We start from the raw sequence: 19,480 nt of genomic DNA on the forward strand, positions 1-19,480 counted from the left end.
AAAAAAAAAAAAAGACATGTATAAGGGAAGGACATCAACGAATTTAAAGCCGACGGAACAATTCTTACTGAAACAGATAGCATCTTGGACAATTTCTGTGCACAACCTTTCACGTCGACAATGGTCTGAAACAAGGAGATGCGTTGTCGCCATTATTATTCAACTTTGTCCCGAAATACGCTATAAGAAAACTAAAACATTACAACTAGGACCTAGAACTAAATGATATTCACCAGGTTATGGCGTATGCTAATAACATAAATCTGATAGTGGATGATAGAACAACAATAGAAAGAAATAAATGTCTTATTAAACACTTGCAAGGAGATGGGTTTAGAAATAAGTGCAGGGAAAACTAAATAAATGGAAGTTTGCCGGAATCGTAATACTGCAATTATGGATGCGTCAAAATATCAAATAATACTATCGACAAAGTGGTTACTTTCAAATATCTAGGATCAGTATTAATAGACCAAAACTACATCCCCTGTTAACTAGAAGTGCCATTTCTTCGCACGGGAGGAATAAGATTATGGGAAACGGAATGAAAGATTGAATGAAGAAATTAAATGTTGACTGAAAGCAGGGAAGTCGTATTATTATTCAGTTCAGAATCTTTTGTCGTCGCGAATCTGTCAAAGAATGTGAAGTTTAAAATATATAAAGCGATAATATGCCTGTTGACCTAATGGTTGCAAAACAGGGTCGCCTACATTGAGGGAAGAACGCAGACTGAAAGTATTTGAGAATAAACTCCTGAAATGAATATTCGAACCCAAAAGAAACTGGAGTGGGGGATGGTGGAAATTTCATAACGATACTGCATAATTTGTATTGTTTACCGAACATCAGGAGGGTCATCAAGTCGAGGAGGCTGTGAAAGTAGAAACACTTGAAAGTTTTAACTGGAAATCCAATCGGAAAACTACAATTAGGAAGACCTAGACGCAGCATAGGAGGACAGTATTAAGAGGGATCTCGCAGAAATAGGAATACAAAGTAGAAAGTGGATCCAATTGGTTGAGGGCAGAAGTCAGTAGAGTTTTTGTGAACGCGACATTGAACCCTGGGTTCTATAGGCCATAAAGTTAGTTAGTTAATAGCATGTAACAGTTTACAAAATCTGTAGTGGTTTTAACTGAATTGAACTTTGGGATTAGGAAGAAGAGACTTTTACTGTGTTGTCGGTAAATGATACACGGAAAATTACAATTTCACAGACTATATTTTCTGAAGCAAGGATACTTCTTTACCAAATTTCTTGACTTTGTCTAAGTTTGTAGTTTTCCTCTTCCTCTCCTTGGTGAATTTCCAAAATTCATGCGAATAAAATGGTGTATATAATTGTAATAAAATTCTCCATAGATCAAGCTACCAGAAGTGCCAGTTCTTCGTACGGGAAGAATAAGATTATGGAAAGCTGAGTGAAAGATTAAATTGTCATGCTTTCGGGATACTAGCTGACGCAGGTTTAATTTCACTGTAGCTACATCAACTTCTCAAACAATTACCCTTTATATAAAACAGTTATATTGCCATAATGCACCCGAAATCTAACAAGCCTTTCAGTTTCGTAGAAATATTCAAAATGTTCATCCCACCAAAATGAATTGTGTAAAAGTCGCCCCTAAATGGGCTTTTATTGTCTTCAAACCGGCAAATCGGCTTCTTATAAGAAACATTCTTACACAAGTTTCATGGCTGTATGCCCACGTTTTAAAAGAAACATAATAATAAATAAATAAATAAATAAATTGATTAATCAATCCCGAATAACCTTATTCATTGATTCTTCCCCCAGCTCATCGAAATATACTTCCTATAATTCATGCAACTGAATAGGATTTTTGCACATGGATCAAAAAATCTGCTGGCTTGCGAACGCGTACAATTTCTCCTTTATCTCAGTACTATACGGGGTGTATAAGTGTCTGGAACCATAGGCCAACTCCGTTATGAATACGAAAAAAAAAAAAAAAAAAAAAAAAAAAGAGGAGCAGGTTTTCAACCTAAAATGGTGGACTTTATCCAATTGAACCAGCCATTTGCGCTCTACACTGGTAGGGCGCACTATGTTAAATAAAAATGGGACGTTGCCAGTTCAGTAGGCTGTTCCCTTGGACCCTCACTATACCAAAAATATAGCATTGGTGGGGAAATTGTTTCTAGGTGTTCTAGGTTCCCCTCACACAACGTGTATGTTTTCCGTGTCATTTTTGCGTGATTTTACGATCCATTCTAACAGCCTGCTGAACTGGAAACTTTGATGCACAGAATGCAAATATCAAACCCTCTTGTACGAATGTTCAGTTTCACATTAAATGTCTGAGAAGATGAATTCGTATGGCGAACGCAAGGGGCAAGAGCCATGAATTCTTAGCTATACCATAAAGGCGCTAAATCGTATATAGGACATTTTCGATTCTCATAATTTGAATAGCAAACACATAATCTGACATAAATTCACTTTGGGAATTCCACTGTCAGTGGGTGAGGAATGAAGATAGGAAATTTAACTACTGTGTTTCTCCTGAATGTGTATATATATATATATATATATATATATATATATATATATATATATATATATACATACAGTGAAACTTGCTTTAAACCGGAACTTTAATAAGACGGAAATCTGTCTGTAGCGGACATTTTTCAAAGTCCCGGCAGCTCTTATGGGAATTCCTTTACAAATAGTTTCTGTAAAACTGAATCTTCCGCAACGCGGAAACGGAAAGCAAAAATAGTCCCAGGGAACCTTTGAAGCTTCCATAAAACGGAATCTCTTTTTCGCAGTGGAAGGCTGCAACAGGTTACCTTTCATCTCTCTTGTGCGTGTCTTATTTGGAGGTGAAGAGATCAATATGGAGTGCCACTTAATAGAACAAGTGGACCCTCCTCCATTAGTTCTTGCCTTTAAATAATGCATCACAAAACACTGCTAGAGATTTGATCTCGTTTTCCTATGACTATCTTTTGCTGTTCGGAAGCACTGAAGCAGATGATTGATAGGTTATTATTTATGTACCATTTTTCCTATCTGCATTTGCTTTCAATCCTCCACCTGTGAACTTCACCTGGTCTTAAAATAATGCTGGAGTCCACAAGTCTTTGTGTTGGCGGCTCTCCAAAATCTGAGAATCTTCATTTACAGCTGGTGCTTGTTCACGGTTCACTAAATTTGCCCCAAGCAAATGCATTTCGAGCATAATGACAGAAAGTTGTCATCAAAAACAGAACTAGAAGGGAGTGGAGCGAGAGAGAAGTACATTTCTACAGTGTTCTGAGTTTGTATTCAGTATAGTGTTTTTTCTTCTGTGGTAAAACAAGCTGTTTCTTATAGTGTTTTTATTTTAGCCGTACACACAATGGCTAAAAGACACGTGACTGTCACTTTGGATGATAATTTACAAATCATTGAATCCAAGGGAAAGGACAAAATTTCGGTGAAAGAAATCATGTGCCATTTTAAGTGTGGAAAAACACAAATTTATGATACACTTAAAAACAAGGACAAAATTTTGCAGTGCTGGATGGAAGGGAATGGCAACGCGAAGCGGGTAGGAAAAGTAACGGGCAACGAGAAAATAAACGAACTGGTATGGGAGTGGTTTGTAAGTGCCAGATCGAAAAATTTGCCAATTTCTGGTCCTATCTTACAAGCTCAAGCTCTTTCGATTGCCAAATCTTTGAGGAAAGTTGATTTTAAAGCATCGTCGGGATGGTTGGACAGTTTTAAGTCTAGGCATGTTGTGTGGAGAGAAGTTTGTGGTGAGTCAAAAGATGTCGATCCGAAAGCAATTGAAGAGTGAATCTCCAAGGTGCGTAAACTGACACAAAACTATGAACCAAAAGACATTTTTAATGGTGATGAAACTAGTCTATTCTTTCGGGCACTTCCGAGCAAGTCGTTGGCATTGCGTGGGGAGAAATGTACAGGGTGGAAAATGTCGAAAGAAAGACTCACTGTTTTTTTGTGTGCGAACATGACAGGAGAAATGGAAAAACCTCTAGTGATTGGGAAATTTGCAAAACCTCGTAGCTTTAAAAAATTAAATGTTAAATGTCTGCCAGTTGTGTGGCGAAACAACAACAGTGCTTGGATGACAAGTACCATTATTTAAGAATGGTTAAATTCTTTCAATGCGAAGATGAAGAAAGACAATCGTCATGTTCTGTTATTCTTGGACAATTCCCCATGCCATCCCCATATAAAATTGTCCAACGTTACTACAGCTTGGTTTCCTGCGAATGCTACAAATGTCACAAGCTATGGACCAAGGTGTAATTTTCATCCTTAAGTCACTACAGGCGATTGATGATGGAATCTCTGATAAGTAACATATCAAGCAATTCTGCAAGCCAGTTAGTGAAATCGGTGTCTGTACTTGATGCTGTAAATTGGATTGCTGTTTCTGCTAAAAGAATTAGAAAGGAAACCATAGCTAAATGTTTTATGAAAGCTGGGTTTACTGAAAATTCTTCTTCTGCAAGTTCTGACATACCAGAAATAACGGAGACTGCTGAAGCCGTTAAACTCTTGTCAACAAAATGGACAACCGGATGACGGAACAGCTTACATTTCAAGTGATCAAGATGTAGCAACTTATTTTACGATTGAATCGGCTGTGGATCTCTTGCATGGACCTGAAACTGAAGAAAAAAAGACGACGATGTCACCGAAGTTGAAGAAATCAGAGAACCTAAAATTGGTTCTTTAAGAGAAGCTTTCCATTATGTTGAAGACCTCATTGAATTTGCGGCTGACTCAAATTATTCAGACCTAGAACCATTCTATTCTGCCAGGGAAGTGTTACAAAAAAAAGAAAAAAAAAGTCTTGTTACAAAGAACAAAACAACTTACCTTGAAAGAAATGTGGAAAAAATGTGAATAAGCATAAGGGGGGAAAAAATGATGTTGGTGAACTGCAACTAAAAATAGTTTGTGTAACTTTCTAAACTGCATCTTGAGTTTCAGTAGATTTTCTTGCATCTATTCGAGGGTTCATATCATTTGAAGTGTTTTAGTGCTGTGAGAATATTAAGTGTTGTGTGTCCTGAAAACTACAAAAATTCAGAATATTTTGCGTACACGTGTGTGTGTGTATGTATGTATGTGTGTGTGTATGTATGTATGTGTGTGTGTGTGTGTGTGTGTGTGTGTGTGTGTGTGTGTATGTATGTATGTATGTATGTGCAGAGTATGTATGTATGTATGTATGTATGTGCAGAGTATGTATGTATGTATGTATGTGCAGAGTATGTATGTATGTATGTATGTATGTGCAGAGTATGTATGTATGTATGTGCAGAGTATGTATGTATGTATGTGCAGAGTATGTATGTATGTATGTATGTATGTGCAGAGTATGTATGTATGTATGTATGTGCAGAGTATGTATGTATGTATGTATGTATGTATGTATGTATGTGCAGAGTATGTATGTATGTATGTATGTATGTATGTATGTGCAGAGTATGTATGTATGTATGTATGTATGTATGTGCAGAGTATGTATGTATGTGCAGAGTATGTATGTATGTATGTATGTATGTGCAGAGTATGTATGTATGTATGTATGTATGTGCAGAGTATGTATGTATGCAGGGGTGGACTGGCCATAATCAAGTACCGGCCCGATGGCCGCTGCGCCCTCCTCACATCAGTGCCTTTGCGCCCTCCTCGGGAAGGCGCATAGTTTCCTCTCTGAACACATTTTTTTTTTTAAAAGAAAGGTAGTACATAACTATTTTATAAATTCGCTAGCCTTTGGCCAGCTAGGGCTCCACCACAGACCCCGGTATTTGATCGGCCTGCGGCCTCACTTTTTCTGTTTTCGGCGTGGGAATGCTATTAATGATATTAGATTTGCCCCTAAATATATAGATTTGACTTTAATATTAGTCATTTTGGACGATTTTTACATATCACCCTTACCAACCCCACGCTCCGCCCCAAATCCCAGTATCTGCACGGCCTGCGGCCTCGCTCTTTCTGTTTTTGGCTTTGGGAATGTCATTATAATGATCTTAGGAACCCTGAAATTTATAGATTTGACTCTAATATCGGTCATTTTGGATGATTTTTATATATCAACCCTCCCACCCCCAATGCTCCGCCCCCAGATCCCGTCTTTACTCGGCCTACGGCCTTCCCTTTCTGTTTTAGGCTTTGGTGGTACCATTAATGATCTCAGCGACTTCGAAATATGTTGATTTGACTCTAATCTTGGTCATTTTGGATCATTTTTACATGTCTCTCCCTCCCACTCCCGCCGTTAGAGACGCTAGTGGCGTTACATTAAAACAAGAGTCCGTTCAAGTCTTACAGATGAACATCTGGAATCATTGTTCTTGATGAACTCAGAAAGAGACATTCTGACCAAAATAGATAACAATCTTATTATTGACAAAATGTGTGAAAAAACTAAGGAGATGCGAAGGCTCCTTCAAGCATAAGCAGTGACTTTACTTTCATTTTCCAGTTTTGTTTTTGAATTTATTTTTTCGCTAAGTAGGTATACAATTCTCAATTTACTTTTGTTAATTTGTAGTAAATGTTTCATGTATACTTTTTATTAACGGTTTTAAAAATAGAAGAAAAATAAGTTAATGTTTTGATGAACATAGCTTTAAAAGGACAGAAGTATGAAAAATAGCATAAGCCCCAAACTTAACTCAAATCTTCAGTTATAATTAGGCTGTTAACAAATGTAGCCGAAGAATTTAAACAACTGGTGTGATTTTTGTAGTCTCAGTTAAAGTGTGCAGATTTATATAGGCCTAATATACGAGGCGTGTTTTTTAAGTAAGGCTGTTTGAACATAAGTACACAACGAAAGGTTATTTCAAAAAAGTAAATGTATTTTCAGAAAGTACATACTTTACTCTATTTTTCGACATAGTTGCCAAGTTTGTTCAAACACTTATTATACCTCTCAACCAATTTCAAAATACCCTCTTCATAAAAACTTGCCGCCTGCTCCGATAACCAAGCGTTCACTGCCGTTTTCTCACCGTCGTCATCATTGTAACGGTTGCCACTGAGGTGTTGTCTGAGGTGGAGGAACAGATGGTAATCGCTCGGCGAAAGATCAGGACTGTAGGATAGGTGGTCTAAAACTTCCCAGCCAAAACTGTCCAACATATCGCGGGTCTGACCTGCAGTGTGAGGTCTTGCATTGTCATGGAGAAGAACAATGCCGTTTGTCAGCATGCCGCGTCGTTTGTTTTGAATCGCTCTGCGTAGCTTTCACAGGGTTTGGCAGTATGCTTCTGCATTGATAGTAGTTCCCCGTTGCATGAAGTCGACCAACAAAACACCATGCCTATCCCAAAACACCGACGCCATGATTTTGCGCTGGGACAGAGTCTGATTGGCCTCCACCCTTACAGGCGAGTGTGTGTGTGTCTCCATTCCATGCTCTGTTGCTTCGATTCGGGCGTGATATGCGAAATCCATGTTTCGTCTCCACTTACGATCTGACTCAAGAAGCTGTCACCTTCTTCTGATAACGAGTCAACAACTTCATGGCACACTCAAATCTTTGGTTTTTGTGGTTCTCTTTAGGAGTTTCGGGACCCAATGGGAGCACAGTTTCCTAAACTTTAAGTGTTCAGAAACAATTTTGTAAAGCACTGATCTCGACACGTCAGGAAATTAGTTTGAGAGACCTGTCATTGTGCAGCGCCTGTTCTCACGAACCCTCGCTTCAACTGAAGCCACCAAATTGTCTGTAATCGAAGAAGGGCGACCGGAGCGGTCCTCATCACGGACGTTGTCACGGCCATTTTTGAATTCTCGTACCCACTTACGCACTTTGCTTGCACTCATAACAGTATCACCGTACACTTCGCAAATCTATCGATGAATTTCTGCAGCAGACAGGTTACTTGCTGACAAAAACCGTATCACTGAGCGAACCTCACAAGCGGCGGGCGACTTGATAGTCTTAAACATTGTGAAAGCACAGAACACAACCGTACAGGTCAGCTACAGAGTTGAAACTGAGCACAGTTGTTCCCGAGGCATGCCGGTACACGACGCACACGCTCGTTGCGGTATGCGCGCGAACTACTAGTGTCTACAACAAAACGGACCTTACTTAAAAAACACGCCTCGTATTTAGTACTCAAAGTCTCTTTGTTTGTTTATGAAAATATTGAATTTGTATAATTCTATCGTGATTAACTGCAATAGCTACTTAATCTTTTGTTGTGTTTTGTGTACTAATTTTCCGGGGCAAGCCCCCCGGCACTTTTTTTATTAGGAGGGGTATTCCTTACAAGCGAAAGCCTCAGATGGACGGCGCCCTCCCAGAGTATGTGACCGCGCCCTTTTTACATAGCCAGTCCACCCCTGTATGTATGTATGTATGTATGTATGTGCAGAGTATGTATGTATGTATGTATGTGCAGAGTATGTATGTATGTATGTATGTATGTATGTGCAGAGTATGTATGTATGTATGTATGTATGTGCAGAGTATGTATGTATGTATGTATGTATGTATGTGCAGAGTATGTATGTATGTATGTATGTATGTGCAGAGTATGTATGTATGTATGTATGTATGTGCAGAGTATGTATGTATGTATGTGCAGAGTATGAAAGAATGCATTTTGGAGTTCCAGAGCAAATATAAAGTAAACTATAAAACAATTTCCATCTGTCTTATTTTTGTAGCTATTTATTTTCAGATTTGTATAAAACGGAAACAAAATTTGAACCCGTCGCTTTCCGCTTTATACAAGTTTCACTGTATATTATATATATATATATATATATATATATATATATATATATATATATATATAATATGAGAGAAGGAAAGAAAGCTTCTGGTATATAGAATACATATAATTTTTATGTACGATTTCAGTATGGACTCTCAACCAAACGTTCGGATAGTTAGAATAAAACTTTCGTTGGTTGTATTCAATATGTTGAAATGAGTCCTAATGCAAATTTCACACCTTAATAGCCAGTGGTTTGAAAAATAATAATAATAAAAATTTGTTCTGAGATTTTAATCATTTGACAAAATTGTAGAAACTCATGCAACTGGCTTTTGCTAAAACTCATACAACTCAACTTATAATTAGAATAGAAAGATTTTTATACCTAATTTTGCTATTACGTGCCCTTTCTTTTGTACTAAATTGTTTTAGTACTCCAAAAAAACATCGAAATAACATGGGTGTTTTCAAATTTTTGTTTTCTAAGAGAGACGTCTTGGAAAGAAGCAAAACAAAGTATTGGGACATATCTGAATATATTTCAGATATACTGTGTGAATGTTGTGCTCTTTGCTTTAATAGTGCTTAAGAAAGAGTACAGCATGTTCTCACTTAAATGGAAAACTTGAAAACTGAATTTAGTAAAGTGGAATATAACATGTATTCTAATTTAAGTTGCAGTCTACACCTCGTTTGAATTGCAGTTTAACTGGCTGTCTTTTAACGCATGGTATGTTTTAACACGGAAGGGAAGTAGTAGGAGGATAGTTTGAAGATTCCCGCGTTTATAATTTATTTTGTTATTACTTGGCAGGCCTGTGAGACATGTAAACATTAGGTCACACCTTATATACTGCAAAAGTATCCTGTAAGTTTCGAGTTGGTATCTCTAATAGTGCCTGAGAAAACATGAGTGTGCACTACATTCCCTGTTTTCGAGCGGATATCCTGGGTAGACTAGGGAAGGGGCGATGGCTGGGATTTTTTTTTTTTTTTTTTTTTTTTTTTTTTTTTTTTTTTTACCAATAATACATAATATTTGCTCTGTTGTTGACAAAACGATTAAAATAAGAAAACTAGAATTTATTTTGGAAAATTCTCAAACCTCATCTGTTATTTCAACGTTTTTGGGAGTACTCAAATTAGATATACACCGAAGGAAAGCCCACTTAACTGCAATTCGAACGAGTTTTTTTTTTACCTATACTATAATTAGTGTGTAAATGAGTACTATATTCCAATTTGCTAAATTTGATTAGCCACGTTTTAATTGCAAGTGAGAATATACTTTTTCTTTCTCTGTCTCAGGTACTATTGGAGGAATGAGCGCAACGTTCTCACAGTAGCTTTGAAATGTATTGGGATATGTCGCAATTGTTTTTCGCTTGTTTCCAAAGCAGTATTGTTAAATTATACTAGAGTAAAATAAGAAAATAAATATTTTCAGGAAATTTTAAAATTCCCCGGTCATTTCAGTTTTTGAGAGTATTTAAACTCAATTTATATCGAAGGAAATGCCACTTAATAGCAATTAAAATGAGGGAGAAATAGTTTTTCTACTTTAATTTGGAGTTATGAGCGTGATTGTGAAGATAATGTAAGTCTTATATTGGCGAAATTTTTAAATACATTTTCTGCCAAACCAATGGCGCTTGGCTTGCGAGAATTTCCATGAGTACCTATTTTAACATGAATACGATCAAAGAACAAAAATTGTTCTGCCCCATCCAAACGTTTGCTTGTCAGGAAGAGTAGGAACTATGGTTCTTCGGTAATATGCGAAAGCAATTGTTAGTAATAGTTTATAAGTTTATTGTTAATTTCCAAACTGTTGTGAACGTTGTTTTTTTGTAGGTTTATGGAAAGGTCTTGTAGCTAGGATCATAATGATCGGTACGTTGACTGCAGCTCAGTGGTTCATTTATGATGCAGTGAAAGTATATCTGCGTCTTCCAAGGCCGCCACCACCAGAGATGCCAGAGTCTTTGAAGAAAAAATTAGCTGCCAAACAAGAATAAAGCAGTTGTGAAAAGTCAGTGCAAACCAAATTACAACAAAATATTCTTGAATCAGGTCGTTGATTCATTGAAGGCCTGAAACGTAATTCTTAGAGGAACAATTAGGTGCCGTGCAGTGCTATTATTCAGATATCACAGACTTATTCTGTACAGTATTTGATGCATTTGAGGGATATTCCTCAGTCACAAGGTCTGTAATATCTTAATATTTATTAGAATGTTTTATTTGTTGTTTGTTCCTATACGCGCACTCAACAGATGGAATAAATCTTTCAGGAAAGAGTAATTTATTTTTTGTTTACTTTCTAAACTCTCCCAAATCCTTGTTCATTATATTTTGAGAGAAGTAGTTTTCTTTTATAAGATAGATACAAGTGAAGAACAATGATGGCAGGAACCATGAGTGGAACGAGCAGCACAGAAAAGTACTGTAAAATATGTGCAAGCCCACAAGTTACTTTCCCAAGGGTGGATTCAAGCGACCATTTTGGCAAACATGGGCCTCGTAGATTGATTTGATGCACGTCTAAATATACCTGCTTTTTTGTTGTGCTGGGAAGAGCTTACTCCGTCAGTCTTCATGTTATTGCAGAAGTAGTATCGAAATGTCTGAGGTCTTGTCTTCAAATCTATAAGCTCGTCATTCTTACCAGACGTGTCCAAATTCAGGGCTCGGGCACAATAGTTTAACACAATTGAGGTTACTTAGCGTAAGTCTGATGCAAAATGAAAATCTCATTCTCACACATCCACATGATTTTCTAACTTTTCCATTTTGTCTGGTCTGCCCCCTCCACTTGATCATTTTCCTGCCGTTATCACTTAGGAGCCGATAGACGCCAAGAATTAATGGGTCTTTTTCCCACAAATCAGTTTTCACCTGTATCGTTTGTGTTCGATTCTGTGTGCAGATTTAGTATTTATCAGGAACTGAAAATATTGTATTTGATTTTCATTCCACCCCCTACGAACTTCATCTAAAGTTTATTCAAGGAACGTTCAGTACCTCATGTAAACAAATACACTTGGTGATTGTTTGATTTTATTGGTTAGAGAGCCTTAGAACACCCATGCGGCAGAAGAAAATAGTCCTTGCTTATAAGGCTCATTACCAGAATTCCTTAGAATTAGACAATAGAAACAACACTTTATCTAAGAACTAAATTGAATTAATGCAATAAAAGACAATACGCATGCATTGAAAATGGTTTCGACCCAACTTTAGCGCGAATCACAGTTAACAAAATGGCCACATGCGGGGAATAAGTAAAACATCGACAGGGTACAAGCACGTGCTTCTCGAAAGAAGCGCTGACCGATAGCCAATCATCCGATGACTGGCGGAGTAATACAATTCTGCAATGTTTACATCAGGATCAGAAGGTTCGTTGAATGAACTTTAGTTTAGTATTTCAAATATTTCTGCATTTAAATTGTTTGTGTACGAATGATATAAATGAATTACTTGCCAATTTAATCGCTTGGTAATTGTCAAAATTGTAAAATGTATAAAAAAAAAAGACTATTTTCATGGAACTTTTTTCTTCAGCAAATTCGTATGTATTCCAAAGTAATAGGGATGTTGTATAAATTAAAGGAATTTATTTCTACAAGGTCTATTCAATAAATAACCGGAAAAGTTGTCTAAAAATACAAAACTGCGACAACGTTTGTGCTTTATTTTTTGGTGGTGTCCTAGAACTATCAGATACGCCTGGCACGCTTGCCTCGTGAACGGGATGCTGAGTCAGTGAAACAAGATGGTGGCACATTTGTAAGTTTGCATAAACATGGAGCAACGGGTGGTCATTACATTTCTGTTAGCTGAAGGGTTGAAACCAATCGAAATTCACCGTCGCATGGCATTGCAATATATTGCTATTTCAACCAACTTGCGTTACAATACAGTGAAAAAATGCCTCCCCTTCAGCCTAGTACTGTCGCAAAAAGTCCCTGCACACATCCATGCGCCTTTCTTTCTTTTCTCATGTCAAATGTTTTGGAATCCACCTCGCGCACACTTCCTTGAACATCATGAACAATACGGTGGTCTGATCCGGCACTAATGTTCATCTTTGCTGCAATATCACTCACCGTAATACACCTATTTTCCCGTATGAACCGTCGCAATGTTGTTCTTCGTGATTGCACAGACAGAGCGTCGTGGGCGTGGCGAATCTTCAACACTTGTTACACCCCGTTTGAACTTATCTGCCCACTCGTACTTTTGTGTTCGACTCAAACAATTTTCACCATATTGCACTGCCATCCGACGTTGAATTTCGATTGGTTTCAATCTTTCAACTAACAGAAATCTAATAAAACACTACTGTTCCACTTTAGTGCAAATCTGCAAGGGTGCCTCAACCTTGTTTCACTGATTCTCAGCATCCCATTTGCGAGGCCCATCTGATAATAGTTCTAGGACACCACCTAAAAATAAAAAGCTCACACTTTGTTTTGTATTTTTTTATACAACTTTTCCGGTTATTTATTTGAATAGACCTTCTAGTATGTGGTTAATAACAAAAAGGTGATTACAATATTTTTAGACTTACCAGGCATGCTTTCTAACTGTAAAATGAGTTTTCAATTTCCTGAAAATAGACTCGGATATCGTATCCGAAAGTGTAATATATTCCAAAGTTAGCTTCCATTGGCCGTAAATAAGGAAGTTATTGCGCAATAAAGATTTGAGGAACGTGAATCCAGAGAGAGATAAAATTGTAAGATAAATGCAAATATCTTTAAATGTGCTTGAGCAGTCTTTAAGGAATTTGTTATACATGCTATATAGGCTAAGATGCTGTAAGTAATGCAGTGTTCCCGATTCGGTACGTACTTTATTTTCAAGTGGCACTACGTAAAATAATAATGTATATAGGATGACTGGATAGAAGTGAATAGTGTTGGAAACTTTGAGTAATTTGAGGAGATTGCTAGTCTTGATCCATGGACAGTTCACAAACTGATAAAAACACTTTTCTGAAATTATTTCAAACACACAACTCAATTTCACAGTGAATTAAACAAAATAATCAGGCAGGGTAGGAGAGGGTGACCTGAAAATCGCTAACAAACTGTTCGGTTTTGTCATTCGAGAAAAACATTACTGGAAAACAGTTTAAAACACGAACGACCAGATTTTAGTTGTTTGAGCAGTCAAACTTTTGTTTCACCATTCTGAGCGAAACTATGGAAACAGGTGTCAAGTACTTCGATCACGTGCCGAGAAGTTGGTTGGTAACTATTGAACGAAACACACACTAAATCAAAAAGTATGTCTAAGATATACGGAAAGACGTGTTTAATAATGATTTTGCTGTATAATGTTAAGCTTTACGATTATACTATTTGCTTAATGAAAATTACTTTTTTAAACTTGTAGTTTTGGCTGAAAATGTAGTACATGAAGCACAAATAGAAAATTTAATTAAATAGAAGCATGTTTTTCTACGAAAAAGTAATATAGGAAAAAATTTTAAAGGGTTAAGTATACTTTAAGATTTTGAATTATGACACGTACACTTTAATAATTTCTTGAATTTTCTTTTTAAAGAAAGCGTAGACGATAACTCTGAATATTATGTATGAGACATTTTGATTGCATAAGCTTTGTAAAATAATACAATAAAATTACATTGTTCTATTATTACCCCTGGCCGCTGGTCTAGTGGCCGGCATGCATGGCCCCGGACCGGGTTCGATTCGCAGTGGGAGAGCCGTCAAAACTTTGAACGCATTACGGTGCTTTGGATTCTTTAAACTGTATATTCAAGTTCTTGTATAGACTGTGCTGAAAAGAAACGCTGAACTTCAATCAACAGACTACTACAATAATAGATTCTCGGTTGAAACTCAGAATAAACTGAAACGCCATAAATAATTGTTTCAAGTATAGAAGAGGGAGGTGAGGAAAGACTTAATACTAGCAACGTTTTGGTTAAGTGTAATCCTCCTGTAAACTACATACAGTGTGTCACATTTTTGTTCGTACAGGCGAAAATTTTCAAATGTCAGCAAGAAATTTCACGTTAAATTTAATTATTTGTTCAAAACGACTTGTATTTTGAAAAAAAAAAAAATATCGATATTAACTAATAGTAAACAAAATATGTTTTCCTTTGTGCTAATATTGTGCACGAAACAAATACTTTGTCCATTTTATGTCACATTTTTGTTCGTACACTTGAGTATATAGTATCAAAAGGTATAAAACTAAACCCCAACAACTGAAAATTTAATATTTTGTGGCATATCCTCTTGCTTTGATGACCATTTGACATCTTGCACGCATAGAGTTAACAAGGTCTTTACATGTTTGAGCACTGATTGCCTCCCATTCTTGCATCACTACCCTCTTAAGCCCGTCTTTCGAAGAAACCCCGTGTTTACCCACATTACGCTTTAAAGTAGCCCATAAGTGTTCGATGGGGTTTAAGTCGGGGGACTGAGGAGGTGTTTTCAGCAACTTTGGTACATTCCATACTAACCACATTCTATTAATTTCAGCCGTATGTTTGCTGTTATTATCTTGCTGAAATATATAGTTGGCTCCCATCTGCATTTTTTGTGCACTTTGCTTTACATTTCGCTTCAAAACATTAAGGTACACGTGCTTGTCCATTATACCATCTATGAACTCTAATGTCCCTACTCCTTTGGACGACATGCACCCCCATATCATGACAGAACCACCCCCATACTTTACTGTGGGTGTTGTATTCTCAACCCTATCAGCTGTGTTCACTTTTCTCCACACCCTGCTTGCCCCATCTGACCCAAATACGTTCACTTTTGTTTCATCGGACCAAATCACGCTGTCCCAGAACTCATGGTCCTTGTCAAGGTGCTCTTTAGCGAACTTCCTTCTCGCAGCACGGTTCTTTCTGCTAACGAACGGTTTCTTACGACGCATTCTACCATGAAATCCATACTTGTGCAATACTCTTCGTACAGTTTCATTACACATACGTTTGTTACACACACTTTCAACCATTGGGCGGAGCTTTGGGACACTTTAATTTCGGATTACCTCTAATCTTATTCACCAGAAAGCGTTCCTCGCGTTCACTTAGTTTCCTTTCTTTCTTCTCGGCACATTCTTTGTAGACCCATTATGTTTAAACTTATTAATTATATACTGAACTGTGGAATGTGATTTCTTTACCAACGTACCAATCTTTCTATTCGAATACCCCTTTAATGCCAAATTTATGATTACGTCCTTCAACTCACAACTAAGCTCTCTTCTCTTACCCATTATGATCACAATAGATAGACGATATGGGTGGGAGTACGACCTTGATCACACTATCACAGCACAAGTGAGCTGCTAACTCCTATCTACTGCCTTCTTCGCATCAACACGATTTGTATAATCAGTGTTGGGGGTGGAGGTGTAGTGTACGAACAAAAAAGTGGCGTAAATAACGGGAGGTTCTGGAAGAATAATCATTTTATTTCTTTCTTACATACATAAAAGCTTTGCAATCCTGCCATTAGCTTGCTTTTATATACATTTTACGAACAGCATAATATTTTAATCATTTTACAAAAATAGATAAAGAAGTTAATGTTCTAAAGACAAAAATGTCATCCGTACGAACAAAATTGTGACTAACTATATAACATAAGTGTTCAATTTTGATTTCTAAACGGGAGCCATTAACAAAACAAATGCACAGGTACACTCATGTCCAAAGTTATTGTCGCATGTCTAAATATGTTCTAGGAATATAATTTGGTAACGAATTCGCCTGGTATGTTAGTATGTGTATAATTGGTAAAGACATGTATGTGGCAAATTTCATGTCAAAAGAGCAGTAAATAAGAACAACAAAACTTTCTTCTCCATTTAGCAACATTTTGTTTCTCATTCTAATTTTTTCGTATTTATAATTCTTTTCCTATGAAATTTACCACAAGTATACATTTCCCGATTATATACACAGTATTAAAAGTGCCCTGCAATATCATTATCAAATTATATTCTTACAAGACAGTTACAAATATGGGACAATCATTTTGGACATGAGTGTACTTAAAACTATTATTATACCACTAAAATTTATAGATATACTTTAGGACTAACTTCGTGATTTCTCAGAGTAGTGTGACCTCGGGGAAGATAGACTGCTCGGTATATACCTGAATACAACCTTCCTAACAAGTATACAATTTAGCTGGCTTTACTCGTGGCTGTATGGTTAGCATATGCGCGTTTGACGCAGGAAATCCGGCTTCGATCCAGCAGATGAAACTCATATGGTTCGGATTTCACACTAAGCTATAGATGCACGCCTTATATAACCTCAGTGCTGAAAGAGATGCTGAAATCCAAAATAATAAACCAACCATGTATATCCATTCATGTCAATCCTGGAGTGTGTATTGTCCTTTCCAGAAAATGTTCCAGCATAGAACACCTATCACAACTACTATGTTTTTTCATGAGAAATAATCTGAAAGCTCTACCAGTTAACTCCTTTGTTTGTTGACCATTTAATACTTGTCACGTGATAAGTAAAAAAAGGGCGGCCTCCGTACGGGACATACCTAATGAGCCTACGGGCCGTGTGAAGGTGAAGGCACTTTCACACTTCCTTAACTACGGCACGTAGTAAGGGTGATGTAGTCAGCACCACACACCGGCCGTATCCAGATTGTTCTAGGTACCAATTTGACAAACGCAGGGTGAACTTGTCGCATTGAAGTGAGGGTAGAATGGAAAAAAAAATATTTTTTACTCCCACCGAGGATCGAACTCGGACAGTCTTATCGAATACGCTACCGCTACTTTGCATATATTTACTTACAAAGAAGAAAGAATATGTATTTAACATCTAACACTGCAACTCGGAGCATTTGTAATTTTTTTCTTTGAGGGCTACTTCCTCTTTTGGGTGAGAAAATTGAAGTAATAGTGTGATACAGGGTTAATGGGTGTATGGGCGAAGTTATTTAATTTATTCCTTATTTCGTTACCAGGATTAACATTACACGTTTCTGTTTGTAAATATGTATCTTTAACATTAACTTTTGTGAGTACATAGATACATATATTCTCAAATTTTCATAAATCGAAAGTAATCAAATGTTATATAATACTGTTTTATTTTTTCTTTTAAATAAAATAATCATCCCTCCCTAGCACTAGGAATGCAATGGATATACCCGATTGCAATGAAATGAGCTGAGCGAGCTTAAACTACGTAATCAGTTTATTCTGACTTTTTCAACATCTACACATACTCTATCAGCGTGCTAAGTTTGCTTAAGATCGGCCAAACGTTCTAGGAGCAAGCGTTTTTCGGTGATTATTCCTCGATGGTACATCGGATTTTTGATTTCGACCTATGTTCTCACTCAGCACGACATACTCTATCAGCGTGCTAAGTTTGGTTGAGATCGTCCAAACGGTCTAGGAGCAAGCGTTTTTCGGTGATTATTCCTCGATGGTACATCGGATTTTTTATTTCGACCTATGTTCTCACTCAGCACGACATACTCTATCAGCGTGCTAAGTTTGGTTGAGATCGGCCAAACGGCCTAGGAGCAAGCGTTTTTCGGTGATTATTCCTCGATGGTACATCGGATTTTTGATTTCGACCTATGTTGTCACTCAGCACGACATACTCTATCAGCGTGCTAAGTTTGGTTGAGATCGGCCAAACGGTCTAGGAGCAAGCGTTTTTCGCTGATTATTCCTCGATGGTACATCGGATTTTTGATTTCGACCTATGTTGTCACTCAGCACGACATACTCTATCAGCGTGATACATATTATAAATTATTTTCTGAAAATGTATGGAGCATTGATTTATGCTGGATGTATAATTCTTCACTGAACTAGTTAGTATCACGCGTGTGTTTGGTGCACTGAGTCCAAGGTTCAATTCCCTTGTAGTAGGATTGTACATTCTACAGAGGTACCTGATGGTTTTATGATTTTTTAACAAAAAAAAAAAAAAAAAAAAAAAACACTTTCCTTCAACACTAGACTTAGAGCTTAAAATGGGATTTGAATCACATACGCTCATGCCGGGAATCGAATTGGTGTGTCTTGCACCAAATGCGAGAACATTAACCATTTAGTCATAAGAGAGTATGAGTATTATTATTATTGTGTAACAATTCATTTTTTTATTTGTGTGGTGTATGTGTGAACTTCGAGGATACCTGGTACAGTTTCAGCCATACGTTGGACGAGATGTAAATACACCTAAAGACACTGACTTTGGAGAATACGATGTAATACAGTTGTCAAATTGAATTCCAAAAGATATGCATGTCAAGATATATGCGGATAGACTATTTTCATCACACTTTCATTAGCAAGTGAGTTCGCCGCATTGGGTATTGGTTTCACTGGAACTATTATGAAGAACCGAATAGAGAATTGCCCAATAAAAGGTCTACATTAACAAAAGAAAGAAAGTGGGGGCATTTGTTTCAAACCCGACGCATCTAGCAAATGCATGGTGGTGGAATGGAATGACAATCGCGTAGTTCATTTGGTAACTCCATGCAATGCTGTGGAGCCTGCAGAGATGGATTGCTAGGGAGAAGAAATTACCAGTTCCGCAGCCTAATAGTGTTTCAAAGTATAACAAGTTCATGGAAAGAGTGGATAGGAGGAATGAAAACATTGAAAGTTACATAATTTCAAGCAGATCCAGAAAATGGTGGTGCCCTGCTTTTGCGTTCTGTATTGATAC

At 37.1% G+C, this 19,480-nt stretch overlaps 1 protein-coding gene across 1 annotated transcript in view; it reads left to right on the forward strand.

Moving 5' to 3' along the window:
• Positions 1-11,046, forward strand: part of LOC145688359 (solute carrier family 25 member 3-like) — a 36,041-nt gene extending 24,995 nt beyond the window's left edge. Inside the window, exon 8 of the mRNA XM_081762508.1 lies at positions 10,597-11,046. Coding sequence (XP_081618634.1) covers positions 10,597-10,760 — 164 coding nt within the window. The 3' untranslated portion in view covers positions 10,761-11,046. The remainder of the gene's footprint in view (positions 1-10,596) is intronic.
• The last annotated feature ends 8,434 nt before the right edge of the window (positions 11,047-19,480 follow it).

Source organism: Thermobia domestica, chromosome 6 (genome assembly GCF_964235325.1).
Source record: "Thermobia domestica chromosome 6, izTheDome1.hap1.1, whole genome shotgun sequence".
Taxonomy (NCBI): domain Eukaryota; kingdom Metazoa; phylum Arthropoda; class Insecta; order Zygentoma; family Lepismatidae; genus Thermobia; species Thermobia domestica.